We start from the raw sequence: 25,759 nt of genomic DNA on the forward strand, positions 1-25,759 counted from the left end.
GGGACATGGCACACTGACTGCACTCCCAGATTCAGAAACATGACGCCAGAGGTTTTCTCCTATTTTGTTTCTTTTCCTCATGCTTTCCTCCATGTTTTTTAGTCACAGCAGGTGGTACGTCCGGAGCGCCGGACGTAGCGTGAGTATAAGAGTGGGTACAAGAGAAAATTGGGGCGGGGGGGGGGGGGGGGGGGGGGGGGGGGGGGGGGGGGGGGGGGGGGGGGGTGGGGGGGGGGGGGGCTTTTGCTCCTTCAATATATGAGCAATAGGAATCTGCCTAGGCACTACGCAGGAGAAGATGGGAGAAGCTTCTTACTGCGTGTTGTAGCGCTTCTATTGCAGCTCCCGCAGACACTAGCGCCAGAGTTTCCTCTAATAATTGTTGTGTGAAACTCTATGCTTCGGGCCACCGCAGCCCTGAAGCTACAGTGTCGAAGCTTCCGAAGACAAACTTCCTCCACCTGAGAAATGTTTCAGGGAAAAAAGGCAGAGACATGGTATAAATGCATGCGTGTTCCGTGTTCGGAGAATGTACTTCTGGGCTAGGAAAACAAGACCGAGTGCATTCTGAAGTATTTGAAGAACTTGCGTCAGATGCTTTGATCGATTTCGGTTCCAGTTTCTCGTTGTGCTTGCTGATACCTTCAGTGTTCTCTAAATTTTTTTACTGGTACTGGCAGTATTTCTATTTGTTCAACCGTTGTGAATATTTTTGTATTTCAGAGATCTATTTCTAATTTTTTTTTTGCCTTTTTGGGCGATATGCATCAGGCCACTGATCAGGCTCTCACTCCGGTAGTTAAATAATTATATTAAAAGCACATTCACGAACGCTGAATTGTTGAGCCTGATTAACGTTATTGTTATTGTAGAATTTGGTTTTCACGGTATATTTTAGGTGATGCTATTCATTTTGTCATCGATGTAATGTTGATAGCGGCCTCGTGTGGCAGTGCAATCGCTGCAACTTCATTGCGCGCATGATGCAGCGTTTGCGTTCTAGGAGCGCTCTTGCTTTCGGATACTTTCAATTTTGCTTTATTGTGCTGTCGCTGTCACATTAGCAACGTTCTTGTCTCTTGAAAATCCTGATACTGAATAATGTCTGAAGAAAAATCTTCCAGTGATGTCACAAGCTCGTTCTTTGACGAGAGCGAAGCAGATACAAGCTTCCTCAGTATTGGTAAGGCGCCCTTTACGTAATTTTATGACGTGTAAATATATGGCAGTGGGTCTTGTTTACTTTCATCGTTATTGCATTTACACTGTCAGAAAATATTGCTGAGAGATGTATGGTGAAGAATTTCTTCCGTAATCTACACTAAAGTAGGTTACTGCGCAAAGCCCTACTTTTACGAATTAGCCGCATAAGTTTCGACACTGTTGCTTCTAGTCCGTAATGAGCTTTTGTTCAGAACGTTTTCACTAAAGATGACGCCCAGGCGAGCTTGTACGACCGTAACAGGGATTGGGCATTTTCTGTAGTGCAAGACCTCTTTGTTGAGCTGTTTTCCTCGTCTTCAAGGCTAAATGGGCCATTTTCTTCAAAATGTTTTTGTTGCCACATGTTGATCGTTCGTGAAGGATACTTACCATTGCACCTTCCCCGTGAGGCCTGCCAGCTAACGTAGTATGTCATGGTTTCTGATGATTGCTTAATCCGTTGGCTTAACCATTCAGCTGATATGAAGCACTTGGTGTATCCATATTTTGACAATTTACCAGCTTACTGCCAAGCCAGTACTCTAATTTCTTCAGAAGTAGTGATGATCGTTCGGTCAAAAGGTTCATACAGGTAAAGCTTTTATGTAAGGAAATCAAGTAAGTACGCAGTTGGCGTTATTTGCAGGTTTATCTGTTTGGGCATTTCATATTGGTCAACACAAACTGACCTGTCTAGCACACTTATTCATGTGTAGCATACTTATTCCAGGCTAGCAGTGATCAATGTGATAAAAAAGATGAAAGTATACGCTTTCCTAGTTGACTTAGGACTGTATTACACTCATATAGGGTGCAGGCTCCCTGTGAGAAGGCTGGCACTAGCACTGACATTACTAAGCTGGCAGTGACCTCCCCCCCCCCCCTTTTTTTTATATACTTACATGAGCCCCCCCCCCCCCCCCCCCCCCCTGTGGAGGCTGCCCCGGATCTGCTCTGCACTACATTTGGCAATCCTATGAAAATCTGCAAAGTGGAGGAAGTTTCATAAAAGTGGCTTAATGCTATTGTTGGGTGCATGACAGTTCACTTTTGGGCACTGCATTTATTGAAATTAGTAATCAAAGAGAATGAATAAGGATTTATGGAATTAAAATTTTTGCTGTAATTCGTTGTAGCATCTTTTATTCATTGGGACTGAAAAATGTCCACGTTGTGACATGTTTATCTTGAGGTCTGCACGTCACTTGTAGAAACCTTAGACAAACAGCAAAACCAATCACAAGACGTGTGCTGACATTCTGTGCACCATATAAAACAGAAGATTTGGTAAAACAGCTGCTTAAATTAGAGAAACACGTGTCCACTCCTTTTTGGTCACGGTGTTGCTAACGGGGTACTTCAATCCATTGCCATTAAATTTTCACCTGCAAACACAGCACCAACCCTTATTCCCTCAATGATTCACCCTCTTTACTTCCAGTCCTCAACTTCATCTCAACAAATGGATGGTTCATCACATTTGGACTCATCGGCTTGTACATGCTGTACAGGAAACTTGGCTCATATCTACCAACAATGAGGAGCAGAGTCTCACCACCTGCACCACAGAACTATGGTATAGTGCAGCACTTGTCACTCTCATATGTAGATTGTCAACAAAAGGTGTTGATTGTGAAGGCATGCGGCCCAGCCTATGTGTAGCATTTTGTGCAGGGCATGCTTTTTGCTACTTTTTCGTTAGCACTGCAGTTCACAAGTCATGATATTGCAGGTGCATTTTGTGGCAATTCTTCTCACTTTCATACCTTTGTCATTGGCTCGCACACAGCTGTGCCCTTGCCGTTGCTAGAATGTACCACCAAGCAGGACGGGTTATATGAAAAAAAATAGTAATGCACAAAACTAACATTAACAAATTATAACCTCATGTCTCTCTTGCAATGATTCAAATAACCATTTCATTGATAAAAACACATGAAAGGCTTGATGATTGGATGCCTGATGCCATTTTTGTATTTGTCTCCATACCCATACTCTGGCATTGTAAAATTATCGTTTCAGCATTATCTTTTTACTTTTTCTTGTTATTGTGTGTAGTGTTTTGCAGTTGCTTTCAAGTTACATTTGCTCTAAACCTCCTTTTTAGCTTTTACTTCATTCATATTGTGTTTATTCCAACAACCACAGATCACGTATCTTTGTCCAAATAGCCAAAGTTTGATTTTCCTAAGCTGTATAAATATGAACATACTGTGGTGGCTCAGGGGTTTTGGCACCCTGCTGATGAACATGAAGCTGGGGGTGTGTTTTGCGGCGGTGACAAGCACATTCTGAAAAAATCACCAGACTATAGAGAACATGATTACCTTAACTAAGTGACTGCAAACTGTTGAGCCAGCGAATGACACAGTAGCCGACTCTCCTGGCGGGCAAGTGCCCAACAGGGTATATTCAGTCCTTATGTAGTTGTGGATGCTGTGCTGCCATCCAGCGGTACTGCTGTACACTACATCCTCCCTTTGGTAAAACAAAACAGAACAACTCTTACTCCGAAAGAAAACGTTCACAGGTCAAGCCTTCTCAGCCTGCAGATCTTTCTGCCGAACCTTGAGATGCATGGCATAGAAGTAGAACCGTGGGGTGCCTCTTCCATAGAGGTGTTTTCCCTAGATGATGTGGTTCTCTGGTCTTGGGCTGCTCGAGCAGCTCCAGGCGTTGTTGTGGACATGGCGGTCTGTGCCACTACGGGAGTTCCAGGTGGGCTGACAGTGCATTCCGTAGGACATCTCGTCATTGAAACCAGGTGCATCTGGTTGCGCTGGAGTACACCCGTCGGAATGCACCATGTAGGAGCGGGGGCATTGAGCTGGCCCCATGACGATCGCGGGGGAGTTGACATCCCTTACCCAAACCCGCTCGCTGGCCTGAAGAGGCTGTAGTGTACGAACTGCGTGTCTTCAGTTGAAGTTGGATGCTTGGCACCTCCGGTTGTCTTGGTCATGCCGAGTGAATGGGACCAACAGGGGCCAGGCTGGCTCCAGCTGGCACGACGTCTTCGGCACCCCAGTCTGTAGGCGCCTGCCCATGAGCAGCTGAGCAGGGCTCACTCCGTATATCCCCGGGGTGTCCCAGTATGCCAGAAGCGCCAGGTAGGAATCATCCGCCTTCCACAGCAGGTCCTTGACCGTCCTCCTCATCCGTTCCACTTCCCCGTTCGACTGTGGAAAATGGGGTGTGCTTGTGACGTGGTGGAAGCCATAGGACTCAACGAAGGTGGAGAACTCTCTTGCAGCAAACTGAGAACTGTTTGAAGTAGTAGCTTAGCGCAAATAAAACCACGGACACAAGGAAGACAGACAAGGACAAGCGCTACTCACAACTGTTTAATGGAAGGAAGGATAGTGCATATATATATATATATCCTCTTGTCACGCATGCGCCTACCAAGCAGAAGAGAAGCCGGTACACGCACATGAAAGGCGGTTGCGCAAGAAGTTAAATTCGGCATCCAGTAACGTGATGGAAGGCTCACTCACACATCTATCTCTATTCTTCTTGATAAAGAAGGCCTCAAGAGCGAGCCTGGAGGACACGTTGCCGCTCCTGCCAAGAATAGCTGTCGCAGAAAATCGAGCGTCGCAGCCACACGCGGTAGCATGAGCCACTAAATGTGCGCCCTTATCCTCTTTTTTCTTTAGTTTTTGCGCATGTTCCCTTAAACGGTCATTCACACAACGCTCAGTTTGACCAATGTAGAGCTGCCCACAAGGGTGCAAGGGAATTGCATAAACAATCCCTCTGGAGCACTCAACAAAGGGCTTCTCATGCCTCGTGTGGCAGCCCTGCCTGCTCTTACAGAAAACTCGAGAACACAGCTTCGAAAGCTTGTTGGGCGCAGAGAAAACCAGAGGAATACCATGACGGTTAGCAACCTTTTTAAGGTTGTGTGACACCTTGTGTACATAGGGAATAACCTCTGGTCTTACCTTCGGTCGTTCGGCCGCCTTCGGCCACCTTTGATGTGCATGTACCGGCTTCTCTTTTGCTTGGTAGGCGCATGCGTGACAAGAGGATATATATATATGCACTATCCTTCCTTCCATTAAACAGCTGTGAGTAGTGCTTGTCCTTGTCTGTCTTCCTTGTGTCAAATGGCGTGTCAAAAGGTGTCAAATGTGTCAAAAGTTGTCAAAAGGCGAAAAGGCGTCCAACTTGGTTCGTAAAACTAGACCGCATTTGGTGTGTGCACGATTTCCGCAAAGCCGATTCCAAGCAAAGACTACCAACTGCTCGCTTAACCACTTTAGAGTGTGCGGAATCGTACGGCAGCAATTGCTTCAGGGCTCGCGGTTGATAGGACCAGCAGACATGGCCACCTTCAAAAGACAGTTTTAAATCCAAGAACTGCAGGCCTGTGTCCTCGGGAAGTTCATGGGTAAAAACAAGCCCTTGGCCTTGGTTGTTAAAAGCTTCTAAAATAAAAGCAGGGGATGTAAAGTCACCCTTATTGTTTAAAAGCACTAAAAAATCATCAACATACCTAAACACTTTTAAAACCTGCCCCCCACTAAAAACCTGCTCTAAAGACCTATCAACAAAAGACAAAAAATGTCGCACAAAATAGGAGCAACACAAGACCCAATACACACTCCCCGGCGTTGCAGATATGGCTGCTCGTTGTAAAGAATAAAAGTCACACTTAAATAAAACTCGACCAGTGTTAAAAAGCTGTCCACTGAAAGGCCCGCTGAGTTCTGGAAGTCGACCACGTCGTTGTATTCAATACATTCCCTTAAGAAAACGAGAAGCTTGTCCTGAGGAATTGAGTAGAATAGATCTTCTACGTCAATGGAAAAACCATACTTAATGCCGTCATTACACTTAACAAATTGCGCGACCTCCGAAGAACCTTTAACACGGAAAGGGTCATCCACTTGTAGCGTCTTAAGCTTATTCAAAAGAAAAAGGCTCACACAATGCTGCCACGCCCCGCGCTCGCTAACGATAGTTCTGAAAGGAATATCGGGCTTGTGCGTTTTTGCGGTAAAGAACACAGTTAAACAGCTTTCTTTGCTATTCTTGATACCTTTAGCAAGGGTGGTCAAGTTCAAACTTTTGCAGAACTCAATGAATTTCGACTTGACTCTAACTGCACTCTTACTAATAGGAACGAAATTCTTATTCACCGCTGCCTGCGCTTTTTCGTGAAACCGACCTTTTGGCAACACAACAAACCCTCCTTCCTTATCTGTCTGCAACAGCATAAGCTCATTTTGCTTGAAATACCTTACGACACCTTCTAAGCTCTTTTTAGCATGAACATCTGAAGCCCTGCGTGAACACCTTGAGATGAAGTAAAGTCTCTCCTTCAGACACTGGTCATGGTCCTCTTGGCTACACCTTACAGAAACGTCTGGGTTGAGACCTACCAAGTCGTGGGGCCGAACAGAGGGTGGAACGGCATACTTCGGACCTTTTTCCAGTAGCCTAGAAACGTCCCCGGGGAGCGAAACTTGGTCTAAAACAGCCACCGGTTTTCCCTGTGCACGAATGGTTGTCGATGATCTCGGAAGGAAGCTCAACGTGGTCCTCCACCTTGTCTCTGTGATCTGAGCCGCAAGTTTTCTAAACTCACGCAGCTTACTGCTTGCTAGCCATTCCGGATTACCGTGGTGGCACACAACGCGCAGCCAGTCTTGCAGAATTCGGACTTGGCGCCAGAGCTCAGACTTCAAGTGTTTGCAAAGCCTCTTGAGGTGTCCCTAGGATGGCTTCACCAAACCAAACAGAACACAAACATCTTGAGGGTATAACCCTTTCTGGACACAGAAGGCGTAATACCTGGCCCGGCATGTGGCTTCGACGATGTGGGAAATAAGAACTTCGGTGACAGAGGATTGCAGAGGATACACAGAAAAGGAGTTGCCCAGTGTATGAGAAATGAATTCTAGAAGAGTTGACTGTTGGGCTAGTTGGTCGTCCATATTTGAAGTAGTAGCTTAGCGCAATTAAAACCACGGACACAAGGAAGGACATAAGGACACAAGGCTTGGTAGGCGCATGCGTGACAAGAGGATATATATATATGCACTATCCTTCTTTCCATTAAATAGTTGTGAGTAGCGCTTGTCCTTGTCTGTCTTCCTTGTGTCCGTGGTTTTATTTGCGCTAAGCTAATACTTCAAATATGGACGACCAACTAGCCCAACAGTCAACTCTTTGAGAACTGTTATCGCTGCTCACCAGTCTCGGGATTCCGTGACACACAAAGACGCTCTTGACAGCGTTGATGACAGCAGGTGCTGTCGTCGAGCGCAGGCTGATGACTTCAGGGAAGCGTGACCGGTAATCCATCAGAAAGACGTAGTCCTGGCCGTTCAGATGAAAAAGATCAAGACCCACCTCTTCCCAGGGCCGAGTTGGAGTGACGGCAGCGCAGGTTTCAAGCGCTGCACCCTGGTTTCAGCGCACGTGGGGCAGTTAGCCACCAGTGTGTCTACCTAGTTGCTGATGCCCAGCCACCAGACTGATTCCCAAGCCAGAGCTTTGCACCGGTTGATGCCTTGATGCCCGTCATGAAGAAACTCGAGCATGCGGCGCTGTGAAGGGCGGATGGCACGACGATGCGGGACCCCTTCAGAAGCAATCCTTCGCAGATGCTGAGGTACCCTTGGTACTGCCAGTACCTTTTCGCATGGAGAGGCAAATGGGACTTCCGGGGCCAGCTGTTGGCGCAATACTGAAGCAGTAGACTGCACTCGCTGTTATTGGCTTGGGCCTGGTGCAGGTGCTCGAACTGTGATAAGACGATGTCTGGGAAGGACTGGACGACTCCTTGTGACCTGATTCGCGCGGTTGGATAGAGGGTAATTTAGTGGCGCGGGTGAACGCACATTTGCAGTTGCCAACAGCTTTCCCCGTACATAAAGTACTTGGTACTGGAAATGCATCAGCTTAAAGTGAAACTGCTGCATCCGTGGTGGCTGTAGGTCAACGTACATGGGCCTCAAGAGCACCATCAGAGGTTGATGGTCTATCTCGAGGAAGAACTGAAGTCCACGGACACATCCCTTGAACCTTTGCATCGCCCAGCTGGCCGGCAAAGCTTCGTTCTCCGTTTGGCTATACCGGCGTTTCGTGGGTGTAAGAGACCACGATGTGAAAACAACGGCCTGACGTTCGCTGGATGGCTGCTTCTGAAGAAGTGCTGCCCCGAGGCCATAGGAGCTGGCGTTGGCCAAGACCGTGGTCCTGTAGTTGGTGTCGTAGTGAGCCACGCAGAGGTCAGAGCACAACAGCTTCTTCAGTTGGGAGAAGGCAGACTGCTGCGCATGGTCCCAAGTCCAGGTAGAGTTCTTGAGCAGCAAGGCTCAGATCGTTGCGGTCACCTCCGAAACGTGGGGTAATAAGCGCCCAACGTGATTCACGAGGCCCAGCAGATGACTGACTCCTGCGACATCTTCGGGTGCATGCATGGCTCGGATCACCGCAGCCTTGTCTGGGTTTGGAGAGATGCCTTGAGCGCTGACCACGACGTCAAGGAACTTGACTGTGGAAGTGGGGAACGAGCACTTCTCCCAGTTGAGTGTGACTTTTGCTTTCGCTAGCTGATGCATGACTTGTTGGAGAGGGCGGTCGTGCTCGGAGTGTGTCTTCCCAAAGACGAGGATGTCATCAATCATGTTCACCTACTTGGCCTTCAAAGATCCAGAATATCTGCCGCTGGAAGTACTCTGGTGCAGACGTGATCCCAAACGGCAGCTGGAGGAAGCAGTAGCTGCCAAACGGAGTTATAAATGTGGTGTATTCTTGGGACTCGGGGGACAGCTTGACCAGGTGAAAGCTCGATGAAGCGTCTAACTTGAAGATAACTGTGGCTTCTCCGAGCAACCCAAGGCATTGTTCCATAGTAGGAAGCACGTGACATTCTTGGAGAATCGCCTTGTTGAGGCGAGTCAGGTCCACGCAGAGCCGATAGCTGCCCAGGACCTAGGGGATGATAACCACTCCAGCACACCAGTCAGTGGGTGTGCCCACCCGACGAATTGTGACCTCTGCTTCTAGCTTGTCTAGCTCAGTCTTGAAGCCATTGCAGAGAGGGAGTAGAAGGCACCGGGGTGCGCTCAAGGAAAAAGGGGTGGCGTTGGGTTGCAGCCTCATAGTGTAGGCTTCAGGGAGTGCCCCAAGTCCTCGGAAGAGGCTGGAATCGAGACAAAAGTCGCCTGTGGGCGGTGGAGTTCCTGAGACTTGGTCTCTGAGACTTGGTCCTCGAGAAGCCCAGCAGCGGGACCGTCTTGGTTGCCAGGACCTAGAGCAGCTGCTTGGTGGACTTGCCGTGCAACAACAGGGTAGCGATGTAAGTGCCTATGACCAGCAGGATGTTGTCATCAGAGCCTTTCAACTCGCTCTTGGGTGCTTGAAGCTTCACGGGGACATCAGGAAACGTACTGGGTATGACAGTAACTTCGTCACCGGAGTCCACCTTGAAGGAAAGTGGGCACCCATTGACGAGTAGCTTGACGATCGGGCACTCTCCCTCAACTGCATGTAGCTCGATGGAACTGGCAGGAGGCTTCTGCGTATGCTTGCTGTGGACGTGCCTCTTCTTTAGGCGCATGTTCTCGAAGTGGCCACTCTTGCGGCAAAAGTTGCAGGAGGCTCTGCAAGTCAGGCAGTCGCCGTGAGGGTGTGATGCGCGCCCGCAGAATGTGCACAGCTGCTGGGTTGTCTTATCAGCTGGCGCTGACTTCCCACTTGCGAAGGCGAGTGGCATTGACGGCGAGCGACCATAAATTAGCCAAGTCACAAGCCTTGCGCTTGTGTTAACAAACCTGTGTGAGCACTTCATGCAACGTCATTCTCAGGTTCTGACAAAGCTGGTCCGAGAGCTTGTGGTCAAGGTAGCCCACGAGAAAATGGTCTCAGACGAGCTGCTCTTCAATGTCAGGCGAGAAGTAGTTGCAGTGCTTGACCATCGTCCAGAGCGCAGTGAAAAACACGTCGGCTGTCTCACCCAGTTGCTGCTTACAGCGCTGAAAGCGTGCTGACTCTTACAGCTCATTCGTCGTGTGGACAAAGTGGTGAGTGAATGCCTTCTTCACGGCATCGATATCCTTCAGGTCCACCTCTCGCAGCGTAGTGGACGTGAGGACAACTTTGGCTTCTGGGCCCATGCAATAGAGCATGGAGTGCACTTGGACCCCCGTCGGAACGACGTAGAGTCCGGTGGCGAACGAGTAGTACTTGTACTACAGCAGCCATGAGGGCCAGGAGCTGGGGTTGTCAAAGTCAAACGCTGACGGTGGACGCAGCTGGGCCACGCCTTGTAGAAACGGAGCGGCCAACGAAGCAGCGGACATCCCAGCAGAGCCTTCCCCGGTGGCCATGATGGAGGGAAGGTGACTTCTTCGACGAAGAGCGGCAGCAGCGAGGCCAGGCCGTGTGCCGAAGCTGCAAGTGCGGGATCACCAGAGACGGATCCCGCCCACTTCTGACACCATGTCGAACAACCGAGTGAGGGACACAGCAGCCGACTCTCCAGGCGGGCAAGTGCCCAACAAGGTTTATTCTGTCCTTATAAAGTCATGGATGCTGCGCTGCCATACACTGCACAAACAACAAAGTTTTTCCTTTTTTCACAATGACTGCATCGGGCTTGTATTCTGGCTTGTGACCCGCCGCGGTTGCTCAGTGGCTATGGTGTTAGGCTGCTGAGCAAGAGGTCGCGGGATCGAATCCCGGCCACGGCGGCCGCATTTCGATGGGGGCGAAATGCGAAAACACCCGTGTACTTAGATTTAGGTGCACGTTAAAGAACCCCTGGTGGTGAAAATTTCCAGAGTCCCCCACTACGGCGTGCCTCATAATCAGAAAGTTGTTTTGGCACGTAAAACCCCATATATTATTATTATTATGCTGGCTTGTGAACTCAGAGATGGTGTTTTGCAACTTGTGAGCCATCTGTGGGAGAGTGACCTTCAATGCTTTTTGTATCCTTATGCCTTTGTTCTTCACAAGGGGTTTCATTCTTTCTCACGTGTCTCATAGAGAAGTAGCTGGTGCCTCCATGAGGTGCCATCTCCTTACATACATCTAAAATTTGAAATAAAAAATAATAAAAAAGCCTGTTTTGAGCTCTTGACTACTCTATATGTTTCCCTTGTGACCTCGAATATAACTTCCCCAGTACTGCTGGAAAACTTTCAGAGAACTCCGATATTCTGGAGAACCTTATTGGACTCTATCTGACCCTTATCAACCGTTATCAGTAGGTATCAAACTTAATACAATCAATCCGATCTTTATCTATCCTTGCCTGTCCTTACCAACCTAATTGGACATGACCCAACCCTTGTTAACTCTTATCAGTCCTTATGAACCTTATTGGACTTGATTCGACCCTTATCAACCGTTATAAGTGCTTGTTAACATTATCAGAATTGATCTGCCTCTTATAAGCTCTAATCGCTCTTTAGCGCCTTATTGATCTGCGTCGAACCACCTTAAATCCTGATGGGAGCCATATAACCCCTCATTGCTCTTTATCATGTTTATCAAGTCATTGACTACTTTTCTGCCTATGTTGTGTGAAATGCATGAGCCCTCATAGATTGGTGACATTTTGGTCGGTGAAAGTACGCCCTAACACAAGGTGCATCCCACGACCACCAAATGCAACAGGGATGTGGTGTGTTAGGCATTTTTGAAATATCGGAATTTCCCTTATGTCTACAATGCACCAAGTCAGCTCTAAATGTGTTTCTAGATATAACTTTTGTTGCACGATCGCCAATTATTTCAACAAAGCCTTCATAGAAACAATGTTTTATGGATTCTTTTCTTTATAGTGATTCGTCTTATGTGACTGACAGGTTTCCTTGTTGAGCCTGCATAGAAATGCTTATGCATTTAACCCTTTCCCTACCGAGTTTTTTTGGTGAAAAACAATACAAAAGTAGATTTTTTTATTTGTCTAAATAATTATATGCATTTTGAAACAACCAAAAAATATCCTTAAAAGCACTTTATTTGTAAGATACATGCAAAATATTTTTTTGACAGTGTGGAGAGGATTGGCTTCACTGCACTGCCCATCGGAGAGTCTCTGACTTTCTGTAGTCCTCATTGCACAATATGTCTCTTTGGAAACTGAAAACCGATACTGTGACAAGCGGGGCCCATGCTTGTAGCAAGGGATGTCAGATCCCTAAATTGCAGGCTCAGTGTGGTACATTTCAAAGCACGGAATAGTGCTGAGTGCTACTCCACATTCCTCACACCCAGTACGTGTAGTTGTTGGTTTCATGGAAAATTAAATCTGTTAGTTCATTCGTTGGAAACAATTCAAAACATCGTGCACAGTTCGCATCCTCTGTCACAGGTACCTTTATGCCAGGCGTGGCCGTGAGCCTTGTCCACTGCCGACATGTTGAGACGCTGTCGTCGCTGCCACTCCAGGAGAAAAATCAAGCTTCTTCACTGTCCGAGTCCAACAAATCTTTTGCGCACAAAGCATTTTTTCCCTTTTTCCTGAGCGGAGCCGTTGTTGCCGTTGCTGACATGCGCACTCGCATGCTCAGAGGAGGACGCCATTTTTAAATCCCAGTTGCCAGCATCAAAACATTACTTAGCAAAAGTGCAAGCTTTGAATGCGTTTATTTTTTTACTATGCCATCTGTTGAAGGCAAAAAGAACTAAACAAAATTCATCAGAGTAGCTTGACTGCTGCAGTGCACATGCGCTTGTTCCAACGTGGACGAACCCAGCTCGTCTTCGGTGGGAGCAGCACAAACCGTGTGGATGAGCTCAGCTCGTACACAGTAGGGAAAGAGTTAAAAGCTTTAATGTCCAATTGAACGTCACTGAGCAGTCCTTCACATTATGAACTCTTCACTGACAAGCGAGTGCATTGAGATGCTTGGTGCGTTTGATTCGGCATTAATGAGGTGCAGTTAGAACGCAGGTGAGAGCTTGCACTGACAAGGAATGTATGGAAAGAAACATTTCACCAAAGGGACTATAATGCTTTTGCGTTCCCACCCGTAAGAAAGTCTTAAGTGCCTCTGCAGACTTTCTTCTTCTTTTATGTTTTGACTCCTCTTTCGTGGTTGTCGGTTGCGAGCTGATAGTGTGCATATTGCGAAACCTTCGGCAAGCATTTTACAATTATTTCATTGTCTTCACGGACCACGGGGAAAAGAAGGAAGGGGGCAATCGAAGGTGCTGTGTACCCTGTAAAATGCAGTGTGTAGGAGTGAATTGTTTTGCATTCTGGTTTTAGCTTTGTTCCACTGAAAAAGGTTTTGTTCCAATTCTGCTCCTTAACGAAAAAGAAAGTTATCCGTAATGGTTCATAAGGGTTTTGGTTTGTATACAAAAATCTTCTAAGCAAAGTAATGATAAAGACATAGTATTTATTTTTCTCACTAACGGAATTATGAATTTCTGAGATGCCCAGTGGCTTGAGCCAAGGCACTGAGCATGATCTTGGAAGCAGCATGTCATCAAGTGTACTTGCCAAAATGCGAGGCCGCTGTTCCGATGAAATGAACTTAGACAAACTAAACGAATTATAAGACTACTGTTAACAAAGCGTTGTACCCGTAGAAAACGAAACTATAATCTTGTCAACATGCAAGCTCTGGGTTTTGCTGCGATGCTGCTCTGCTAGTGCACTGAATGGCAGGCTTAGACTAGTAGAGCGCTCGACTGGCTATTGCTTGCACTATCCCTGCCTGAGGTACGCGCTTATGCGAACCCCTGAGATGTGCCCTAATGCTGACGTTGCCTGACCTCAGTTGTTTCGAATTGCGGACTTTCCTCTTGTTCCAAAAACTAATAAAAAATATATTCATTTCACTCCGAAACAAAATAATAAATGATATTGTGGTTAAGTTCTCATTCCAGCCAAAAGTATAGTCTTTTTCATTTTTCGTCATTCTTTTCCTCTCATTCCGACACACTTGCGAAATGTTCAATACACAACAACAACAAGAGCTTAACAAAGGAGGCGTCGCAGTAAGGGCCTTATATAGCTTCGCCGCATCACTGTTGGGCAATGTGGTGAAATGTACACAGCGTATTGTAGAGAAAAGTGAAAATTGTGGACAGCCGATCTTGTACACGAACATCCCACGGCACACTCTGGCAGCCCATATTTGGGGACTGCACCTGAGATCTTTTGCCATCCGCTTTATAATATCAGGTCCTGCGGCCTGAAACTGTTGACTAGTAATACTTTTATTTTTGTGTGATGTTTTGCAATAATACAAATCTTTTTGCAGTGAAGCTTAGATCAGCCATTATGGCATGCATACAATCGTAGAAAAAGCACTTTGTGCTTCCCGCAGCTTCGTTCTTGCTAAAATTTTGCAGAAAGATCACATTTTATAGCCTGGACCATTAATTGTAACACATGGCATTGTTACTTGCCTTGTCAAGAAAAAGCTGCAGATTTGTCTTCATCTGCACTCTCAGATGCGCCCCCAAGCAATTATTCGAAGCTAATTCACAAAGAACATGTTCTGCCAAAGTGTAGACAACAGAAGGCACTTAGACGACAAGTTTTAGACATTATTTAGATCTAGGAAATTTCTGCAATTGCTTGCCAGGTATTTTAAAAAAAAAAAAAGCTATGCAAATTTGTTTTCATCTGTGCTCCTCAGAGTTGGTAATGTCTGAAACATGCCTGTAATGTCACTTTTGCTGTCTGCAGTATGGCAGAGAATACGCTTCAAAATTGGATTCCTATAATTGCTCGATGGTGCAGACAAACACAAATTTGCACTTCCTTAACAATCTAGGTGAGTAGCAATGCGAAGTGTTACTTTGAACGGCCCAGGCAAGAAAAATGTAATCTTTCTGCAAAATTCGAGCAAGGATGGATATGTGGTAAACGCAAAATGTTTTTTCTAGAATGTTATGGGGAGGGTGAAAAGCATGCATATCTGTATAACACTCTTGTCAACGGTGCTCCCAGTAACAAAGTTAAAAGTGCTGACTTGCATGATTTTTCGAGCTTTAAGGCACAATGAGGGATATGTTGTACATATGAGAAAAATTCAGGAAGTTTGCACAACACTTGCCGGACTAAAACAGCAGCAAACCCGGTGCAGTTTCATCCGGTTTCCTCAGCGGGCTGCCACTATCTGTGTCTGAAGGGCAACAAGGAAGCGGGGACAAGATGGGAGATGCATTAACAACTGCCGCTTTCCCCTCTACTGGTTGTTGAGAGGAGTGTGCATGCCTGTGCAAGCTTTTGCGCTGAATTAACTTGTAACAATCACCCAGTGGCAGACATATGTGGGCTATTGCAGTGGTCTATGATGTCACATGCGAGACATAACAGAGTGGGTCTCGAAACCCGCAGGAGAGAGATAGCTATTTTTTCTGCAGCATTGTGGGCTTCCTGCTTCATCCAACAGAATAATATTTGACTCCAATGCTCATGATAGCATTGTCTTCAGATCGCAAGTACTTTCTTGTTCAGAAAGTGTTGCAATGCCCCCTTAAACATATAGATATAAGATTAAAAATACTATTTCACTTTCATTTTCTTCGTGCAGGACCTTCAGACGCAGATGAATTTGTGCGGCGGCAAGAAGCTCTGGAGCGGGCACGTCGAAAGATGCAAGAAGTCCAGGATGCACTAGCTGAAAAGCAGAAAGAAAAAATGGCACAGGTAAGGATGTAGATAAATGCTGTCGTGATTAAAACAGCGGATTTTGTGGCACAACTTGGTTCATTTAAAGGGGTCCTGAATGTTTTTTTTGCTGAGAAAACTCGCGGCTTGGTGGAAAAACACAGTCTGTGGATAGCATACGCTGCTGTGGAAACTCTCAACCAAATTTTGCAGTCGTGCGTGGCGCGTGGAGCTCGCAAGCAGAGTGTGACATTACCTTTTTTTCCGAACACACCTTTCAACAGAAACTTGCTCCTCACTCTTTTCTGAAGGCCTTATTTCGTAATATAGCAGATTCCCCTGCACGGCTGCTATTGGCTGATAGCTGGCATCAATCAAGAAGGGTGTTTGGAGCAGTGCGCTTCTTGCTACTGTGACTGTGCATATTTATTGACGCAGATTAATAAACAGGATGAAGCATGGGCGCCGACTATGGGTGGGCTCTGGGGCCCAAGCTCACTCCGAAGTTTTCCGAAGTTTTTAAGGGGGCGGTGAGAGTCCCCCTTAAAGTGTCATTACCAGAGTTCTACTACCCACTTCATTTGAGGTTTCTTTTCAGTTGCCTCTACTTTCTCAGTTAAAATTTTATTGTGGCTAAAAGCTTACTGCATCATTGCTGGTGCGGACAGGCACTGCTTGTAATTGATCATCATCAGCCTATTTTATATCTACTTCAGGATGAAGGCCTCTCCCCGCGATCTCCGATTACCCCTGTCCTGCGCCAACCGATTCCAACTAGCACCTGCAAATTTCCTAATTTCGTCGCACCACCTAGTCTTCCGTCGTCCTCTACTTCGCTTCCCTTCTCTTGGTACCCATTCTGTCACCCTAATGGTCCAACTGTTATCTACTCTACACATCACATGACTGCCCAGCGCCATTTTTTTCTCTTCATGTCAGTTAGAATGTCATCTATACCCATTTGCTTTCTAATCCAAACTGCTCTCTTTTTGTCTCCTAAAGGGGTTGGGACACCAAATTTTGAGGCTATAAAAAGCATGTTGTAGGCTGCTTCTGTATGCAAGGACACCCAGAACGAGGTATTGGATGCTGCAAACATTTCAAAATAACTTTAATTCAGCTCCAAAAAGTCATTAAAAACTCCTCGTAGTCGAGTACCCATTGCTAGCGCAGCAGTTACTACGTCACAGAGGAGGAACAAAAATATTGACGTCATAGCACACTAGCACAAAAACGTGACGTATGATGAGTAGCGATGAAATGCCGATTACGGAGCCTGCTGAGCCGATCGACCGAGCATAGCCTCCACTATGACCGAGCTACAGGCATATAGAAATCCTTTCTTAATACAAAGAAGGGGTAAGGCTTGCAGACACGAACACAAGAGGAGAGAAGGGGAGAACACGAACGCCATACGGCGGCCCGCGAACGGCAAGCTGCGTGCGGCGAGTTGCCATGCGGACGGGCCTTTACACGTTTGAGTGTAACACTAGCCGGCCGACTCCGAAAGGGACCAGGATATGCGGCGTTCGTGTTGTCCGCTTCTCTCCTCGCATAGTCGCATAGTTCGGCAGCTCGGAGCGATCTCTCGTTCGCTTGGCCTTTCTCAATGTGAGGGCCCGTCCACGTTACCGGCATGGAAACTCGCCGTTTGCTGTTCACGGGCCCCCATGCGACGTCTATTTTGCTTGCGAACGGCGAGATTTCCTTGCCGTAGAGAAGACGGGCCCGGGACCCATTTTTGCGGCAGCCGTACGGCGAAGCAGCCAATCAGCGACTGAGGAGTGGTCACTCTGGCACCGACGGCAGCTTTACCGACTCTGATCGTTCGGCGCCACCGATATCGTCGCTAGGCCTTTTCCGGTTCACTTCAAAGCTAAAGCTTACGGCGCTCCGGAATGAATCACCGACTCTCACAAGCCGCAATATTTTCTTACCATTGTTGTCGCTCTTCGCAATAATTATAATAATTGCGACATGCTCTTCGAATTGCCAGTTGTTGACCTTTGCTGGCAGAGCACGCGTATGCGCGAGCAGACGACGCAGCATAGTTTTACGTCACTATTTTTTGTGGTCCACGTGACCAAGCCATGTTGCGTTTCCTCCTCTGTGACGTCATAGCATCCCCCGGAGCCCAGAAACCGAAACCGAAACCGCTCGGTATAATAATGCTATTATTAAATTATTTATCGGATATATATGAATCCCGCTGTGTGTATCGTGCTCCCTGAAGCATGACGCAACGTTTGAATCAACAAGCGCATGAACGAAAATTTTGATGTCTCCACCCCTTTAAAGTTATGCCTAGCATTCTTTGTTCCAGCGCTCTTTGCACACTCCTCAACTTGTTCTCAAGCTTCTTTGTCAGTCTCCAAGTCTCTGCCCCATATGTCAGCACCAGTAAAATGCACTGATTGTATACCTTCCTTTTCAATGATAGCGGTAAGCTTTCAGCCAGGAGCTCGCGATGTCTGCCGTGTGCGATCCAACCCATTTTTATTCTGTGAATTTCTTTCTCATGGTCAGGGTTCCTTGTAAATAGTCGACCTAGGTAAACGTACTCCTTCACAGACTCTAGAGGCTGACTGGCGATCCTGAATTCTTGTTCCTTTGTCCGGTTATTCATCATTATCATTTCCTTTTGCATATTAATCTTCAGCCCCACTGTTAAGGTCCTCAATCATTTGTTGTAACTCGTCTGCAGTGTTATTGAATAGAACAATGTCATCGGCAAACCGAAGGTTGCTGAAGTGTTCACCATCAATCCTTACTCTTAAACCTTCCCAGTTTAATGGCTTGAATATTTCTTCCAAGCACACAGTGAATAGCATTGGAGAGATTGTGTTTCCTTGTCTGACTCCTTTCTTTATAGGTATCTTCCTATATGTATAGAATTAAGGTGGCTGCGGAATCTGTAGATATTTTCCAAGATATTTACGTAAGCCGCCTGTACTCCTAGATTACGCAATGCCTCTATGACTGCTGGTATCTCTGCTAAATCAAATGCCTTTTCATAATCTATGAAAGCCATATAGAAAGGCTTATTGTACTCTACGGATTTCTCAATAACCTAATTATTAACATGGATGTGGTCTATTGTAGAGAATCCCTTCCCGACGCCTGCCTGTTCTTTTGGTTGACTGAAGTCCAGTGTTGCCCTTATCCTATTCGAGATTATTTTGGTAAATATTTTATATAATACTGGGAGTAAGCTAATAGGCCTATAATTCTTCAGTTCTTTAATGTCTCCCTTTTTGTGGATTAGTATAATGTTTGTATACTTCCAGTTTTCTGGGACCTTTGCATTTGATAGACATATTGTATAGAGAGCCACCAGTTTTTCAAGCATTATGTCTCCTCCATCTTTGATTTAATCGACTGTTATTCCATCTCCTGCCGCTTTTCCCTGTTTCATGTCTTGCAAGGCCCTTCTGACCTCGCCTCTAGTTATAGGAGGAGTTTCTTTATCCTGTTCATTATCATTTCGAATAGAGTTCTACTGAGTCCTCTGGGTACTATACAGGTCAGTATAGAATTCTTCCGCTGCATTTATTATACCTTCGAGATTGGTGATGATATTACCCTGCTTATCTTTCAGTGCATACATCTTGGTTTGGCCTATGCCAAGTTTTCTTCTCGCTGATTTCAGGCTGCGTCCATTTTTTATGGCTCCCTTAGTCCTTCTCATGTTATAATTTCGAATATCACTTATTTGTCCCTTGTTGATCAGTTTTGACAGTTCTGCGAATTCCATCTTATCTCTTGAGTTGGACACTTTCAGTCTTTGTTGTTTCTTTATTAGTTTCTTTGTTATTTGGGAAGCTTGCCTACTGGTTGCCTTGGGGCCTTGCCTCCCACTTCAGTTGGTGCCTCGGAAGCCAGCCTCATTATGGTTTCATTCATTACCTCTATGTCATCATCATTATCTCTTTGTTCTAAGACTGCAAATTTGTTTGCAAGTACCAGCCTAAATTTGCCTGCTTTTACCCTTACTGCCTCTAAATTGACCTGTTTCTTCTTGACCAATTTTACTCTAATTGAGGTGAATCCTGGCCCTCACTAACCTATGATCACTTCACTTTACCCTACTTATCACTTCTACATCCTGCACTATGCTGGGATCGGCAGAAAGTATGAAATTAATTTCATTTCTTGTTTCACCATTAGGACTTTTCAGGTCCATTTTCTGTTGCTACGTTTCCTGAAAAAGGTGTTCATTATTCTCAGCTTATTCCTTTCTGCAAATTCTACCAGCATCTCTCCTCCAGCGTTTCTAGAATAGACATCGTTGTTGCCAATTTCCTGTTCACCCGCCTGCTTTTTCCCCACTTTTGCATTGAAGGCACCCATTACAACTGTGTACCGAGTTTGCACTTTTCTCATTGCGAATTCAACATCTTCATAAAACTGATCTACTTCCTCATCGTCATGGCTTAATGTGGGAACGTAGGCTTGTAGTACCTTTAATCTATACCTCTTACTAGGTTTGATTACAACTACTGCTACCCTCTCATTAATGCTGTAGAATTCGTCAATGTTGCCCACTATGTCCTTATGGATTAAGAATCGTGCTCCATATTGCTTCTTATCAGGGAGACCTCTATAGCAGATGACATGGCTTGTAATTCATACTTTCGCTTTATTTCTGCAAATCATGACAATAAGAAGACAAGCACATTAGAAGCACCAGAGGTGGCTCATCCGTATTTTTTCACATCTTTTTAAAAATTTCCACTGCTATCAACACCATGCACAGACACAATATATTTAAATATTGTTGCAGGAGGAAAGCAGGCCCACGAGTGTAAAATGACGTATATTTACAACTGGCATATATGGCGTTCAGGCAACTGCCAGACTTCGTCTTCGTCTAGTCCAATTCAACTTCTTCATTCCCTTCACCGTAACATCACCCTCCCGGCGGAGTAGCTCCGTCCCGGTGCAATTTATAAAGCCTCACTTATAGGGGGGACATAGGGCTTAAGCCTGGTGACGTTTGGATGCACTGAAGGCTGACCAACTGGGGCGATCTCGTATGTCACGTCGGACAGTTGGCGTAAGATCTGGTACAGACCAGAATTACGGGAAGTAGTTTTTGGAAAGTAGGCATTTGGAATGCGAAGGAGTTACTCGACAGCGCTGCTGCAACCGTGAAAAGATGTCGGCTACGTGGTTCGACTTTTCGCCATTGTTGCCTGTGTTGCTGAAGTGTTGCCTAACGTCAGTGATGAGGATGAAACATAAAGCGACTGCACGGGCAATTGAGGCCCAACAGTGGCAGAAGCTGCATGTTACATCAGCCTGATGAATCCAATCATCATGACAAGAACAGCACCCTGCAATGAAAAAGGTACCCTGCGACTTCTGCAGCGCTACCACCACACCCATGCACGGTCAGTGTGCAACACCAATGACGAATCTGCCATGCGAGCATTTATCAAGAAGAAGGGGCTGGCTGAAAAGCTGACTCGCAGCTTCAGTAAGTTTGAGGCCGCTGTTGTCACTGCTAGACCGCCGCGGCATCAAACGAAAATAAGTCTTTTGTCACGCAAAGTGAATAAATAGTGCACGTTTTTGCCCTCTCATTGCACTCTCTCAGAGTTCCGTTTTTGACAGGTAAGTGGCCGATCTCACGCTATTTCGGTTAAGCAGTACTATCGTTTAATACATGCTTTTTCCTAGCTCTGGCCAATTACGGTTTAACGAAGTTTCACTGTATAATGTGTGTATATATATATATACATGGCTTTGGAAATCTGGTCCCCCCTCCCCCCCCTCCAGAAAAAGGAAGTCTTTCACCTATGAGCTGAAGTAAGGGAAAATCTGCTTTCAAATTTTGATAATAATTACGTACTTGCAGAAGAAGCTAACAATCCATGATTTCAGATAATCTTCCCAGCTGGAAACATTGCGGGATGCAGCGGCATTGCACAAATGGATGTTGTGTGCTGCCACAAACCGGTGAACACCCGACGATCACAACGCGGTTACACGTGTTTTGCTGCACGTCCCCCTCCAACTTGCTCTCCAGATGTACGCCGCATTCCAGTGGCGGCTCGAGTGTTCCGGCTCTCGCTGCACTACCACCTGACCAGTGGCGTAGCCAGAAATTTCTTTCAAGGGGGGGGGCTCATGTTGCAGCTCGGCCTCCTCCTTAAGAGGAAGCTTCAGCTCGGGTGCTGCTATTTAAATAGATCGCAACAACTGCACCAAATTTGACGATGTTTGTTGAATTTAAAAAAAAAACTTAAATTCTAGTGACTGTTGGTTTCGACTTTTACATTTAGGCGGTCAATTTTTTATTAAAAATTGGCCAAAATCACAAATTTTCAGGAAACGGAACTATCAAGTTTAAAACTCAGTAACTCAACAATGAAAAATGATAGCACAATTCTGTGAATTGCATCTAATAGTACACCTACAGAGGACAAAATAGATATGTTAAACATGAATCTAAAAAAAAAAGTTAGTATTATGGAAATACGACTTTTGCAGAACCCTTGTACACAATGTGACCTCAGCGAGATGCCGCGGCGAGCCCGTTCACCATAAAACTGCCCTTGAAACTTTGTGGTCGGATGGGGCAGCTTGGCGTTATGTGACTCTCAGTGCATGGGCGTTGCCACGAAATCCAGCCCGAGTTCGCTATCTTCGCGGTTAAATGTCTTTTTGAGGGTCACGAAGACATTCTAGACAAAATCCACATTATTTCCGGCGCCGAGGGTTGCTTTCGTCGGCGGTGCATGGACAGCACGAAAAAATTTCGAGGGGGGGGATGAAGCCCCATAAGCCCCCCACCTGGCTACGCCCCTGCACCTGACTGCGCTGCGCCGTGCTCTGCTCCTGTTCTCTAAATGGAATTCGCCATAAGACACCAACCAGTTTGCTCCTACATACTTTTGACCACAGAGGGGGGGATGCTATGCACTACATTCTTACTGCAGTCGACAAAGGGGTTCTGATGTTTGACGTTGGAAACTCATTTATCTTTTTATTGGACAAGTCATCCCGTCAAACTCAGACAACTTATTTGGAGCGGAAAAGACAACATCCACTCGCTGGCTTATCTTTCTTAACACGTCTTTCTTAACACCATGTATCAGTTTCCTGTTTTTGAAAGCAGGCTCATCATGTTTGCTCCTTGATGCAAGAGGGAAAGCGGAAATGGCTGAGTTTCCCCAGATATACTATTTCTTGCTGTTCATTTCATTGCTCAGGAAGCAGTGGCACATCACATGTATGCACTCGCTTCTGGTTGGTACATGAGGGCGCAATCCAATCTAATTTTGAGCGACAAACCTGCTCGTCATTCCAAGTCTCCTGTGAAGCATTTTTCAGGCCCCACCTGGGTAAACACTTCTGAAAAACTTGTGGCAACGTGACAAGGAGTGGAGAGCTCACAGTCACGTATATCTTTGGCCATAGTGGTCTCAACCAACAAGTGAGAGTGATAGAATTAAATTTGTTCAGCGTAATGTGGGCATTGTGACAGTGAGACATTGGTACATAGATGCATTGTTACATAGGTGCCAACTTTACGATTTTATAGTAAAATGCCCAGATTTTAAAGCATGTTTACGATTGTGGTAAAGACGGTTTTAACATTCTTTGTTTGGGTCCATCGTGGGGTAGAATCAGTTGCAAAAGGTACAAATACAGTCATTGACCAATTTTGAGAGCCAGCCTGCTTGATTGTTTGGACAGATACACACAGCAGTGCCAACCACTTCACTGAACCAGTGTATAGCGGCAACCATATTTTCAGCCACTCTTGCAGGTCTATTTCATCAATAGACTTCAAAAATAATTCCGTCTTTGTCGCAGATCATTCTAGGTATGAACGCACAGGAGTGTGCCTGTTTACAGCATTACAGCAGAACAGATGCTGTGAATTCTTTTTTTAACAGTCCACATCTTTGATGTTAGAGCAATCAAAATTTAATATTTTTTGGCTTTGACTATAGTATTTCTCAAACATTATAAGACCTGTGTTGATACTCTGATGTTCTCATTCTTAATACCCTGATCTTCGGGTTTGTTTTTCTGTTTTGTAGCCACCTCACATTTTTCCTCAATGCTTCCTGCCCACAGCTTTTTCCTAAACATCTAGTCATTTATTCTTTTCACCTGTTCCTCATGTTTAGTATCTTGGCCGTAGGTGCCAAAATTTTTTTTTTTAATCAATACGGGATGTTGCCAAGCTCAAATTCAGTTATTAGGCTTGTAAACGACCATGTTGGCATCTTACAGCTTTTTTTCACATGGGCTCTTTCTTTTTACCTCTCTTTCTGTTCGCTGGGGTCTTGTGTTGCTTGCAGAATGTTGAACCAACTTAAGTCTTGCATTGGGTGCTTCTTGGTCTTCGGTGTGTCAGTGTCTCACTAGTGGCTTGTCTACGTAAGCTAACTTTGTGTGTAATTATCAATATGATGTCCAACTGTAGCGGTTGGCTGATTTCGACAGCTGGTTTCCTTTTTGTTCGCTTAATCTTCTATTTTGAAACTTCTGCTTTATGCATATTGCCTTTTGTTTCTCTGCTGCAGCTTGAAGAGCAGAAACGACAAGAGAAAATCAACAACTGGGAGCAGTTCCAGAAGGGACGTGGCCTGGGCTCGAAGCTGCGAACCACATCTACAAACGAGAGCTCTGCTGAGTGTAGTGGGCTTTCGCGGAGGCCGAAGAGTAGTCAGGACAGCAGTGACCGCCTTCGTGGCTCTGATTACAACCCACTCATGGGTACCTCGGGAGGCTCCTCATATAGGCCAGAGAGGAGATGCGTGAGCCAGGGCGGCGGATGAGGTTAAAGCATGGGGTTCAGCTTTTCATTGATGCAGCTGTGTTGTTGCTTTTCTTGTTCATAATGTGTGGCAGGCCACTGCACAGTTAAGAAAACAGTGCATTTTTATATAATCTTTGAGCAGTTCTCCTAGCCATGGCAAAACTGCTATGTCAAACACCAATTGTTTTTTAGAAGAGGAGAGCAGGGAAAAGAAATGAAATTGTCTTGCATTCAAAATTTAGGTTCTCAAGAACTTTTAGATGCGCTCTGAATGTTTGTGCACATAGTAGAAGCTTGAAGAAATTTTAATGGTTCTCATGTTGCAGCGACTTCTAAAGTGAAAAATGCAAGCTTGTTGGTTTTACACTTTGAATAGCTAAATTGGGCTAACGTATGTTCGTTTTCTGCAAATTCTACCTGATATTTCAGAATTACTTCAGCTGTGATGGCACAGCTAAGTGAGTGAGAGTGCTCCTTTCACCTGGCTGCTGGCACAACTACAAGAAAGTGTATGCCATATCTTTAAGGGATTTCAGTTTTATGAGTGGACATTATAAGGTTTGTTGGGTTGCAGCAAATTCTTGAAGCACGTGTAAGTTGCCATCAAGGTGCCAATTCTCAAAGGCTTTTGACTGCGAAAAAATGTTTTACAGGCTCACAGCATCGAAGCACTACCCAACATCTTCTTAAACCCTCCATTTTTACTATTTACAACTGTGCTGTCCCTCTTGCTCCCTGCTGTCAGTTGTGGTGTACTTACTAGTGAACTCGACTGCTTTTTCCTGGAATGGGCACATGTGCAGTAGCCTTGTCATTTCATCTGAGAAATGCTTCACCACTGCTGCAGAAGTATGAACTCCCCTGCTTTCTGCCACTTGAGTTTACCTCACTGCGTGCTTGTTGTACTAGTTCTTTGAGACCGAAGGTAGCATGGGACGGACACAAGCACACAGACTCATGAAGTCGTTACTGGAACTGGTTCACAGCCAACGGTATTGACGGAAGGAGGCATCTCAATCTGGTACCTGCTTTTCGGAGACACAATGTTAATAAACCTACATCTCCATGTTCATAGTTCAGAATCTCTTTATACATCCCTTTGGACATTGAAATTACATTGTTAATAAACCAAATTTTCTGTTTCAGGCATTGGTCTTAGAAATAACCTTGCCACC

General features: G+C 45.7%; 1 protein-coding gene across 1 annotated transcript; it reads left to right on the plus strand.

Moving 5' to 3' along the window:
* Positions 1 to 948: 948 nt before the first annotated feature.
* LOC135910047 (selenoprotein S-like) lies at positions 949 to 25,729 on the plus strand. The gene is made up of 4 exons (XM_065442002.2): positions 949 to 1,183; positions 2,645 to 2,779; positions 15,729 to 15,844; positions 24,349 to 25,729. Exons 1-4 carry the CDS (start codon positions 1,102 to 1,104, stop codon positions 24,601 to 24,603), a joined length of 588 nt encoding a protein of 195 aa, XP_065298074.1. The 5' UTR covers positions 949 to 1,101; the 3' UTR covers positions 24,604 to 25,729.
* The last annotated feature ends 30 nt before the right edge of the window (positions 25,730 to 25,759 follow it).

This window comes from Dermacentor albipictus, chromosome 4, assembly GCF_038994185.2.
Source record: "Dermacentor albipictus isolate Rhodes 1998 colony chromosome 4, USDA_Dalb.pri_finalv2, whole genome shotgun sequence".
NCBI lineage: Eukaryota > Metazoa > Arthropoda > Arachnida > Ixodida > Ixodidae > Dermacentor > Dermacentor albipictus.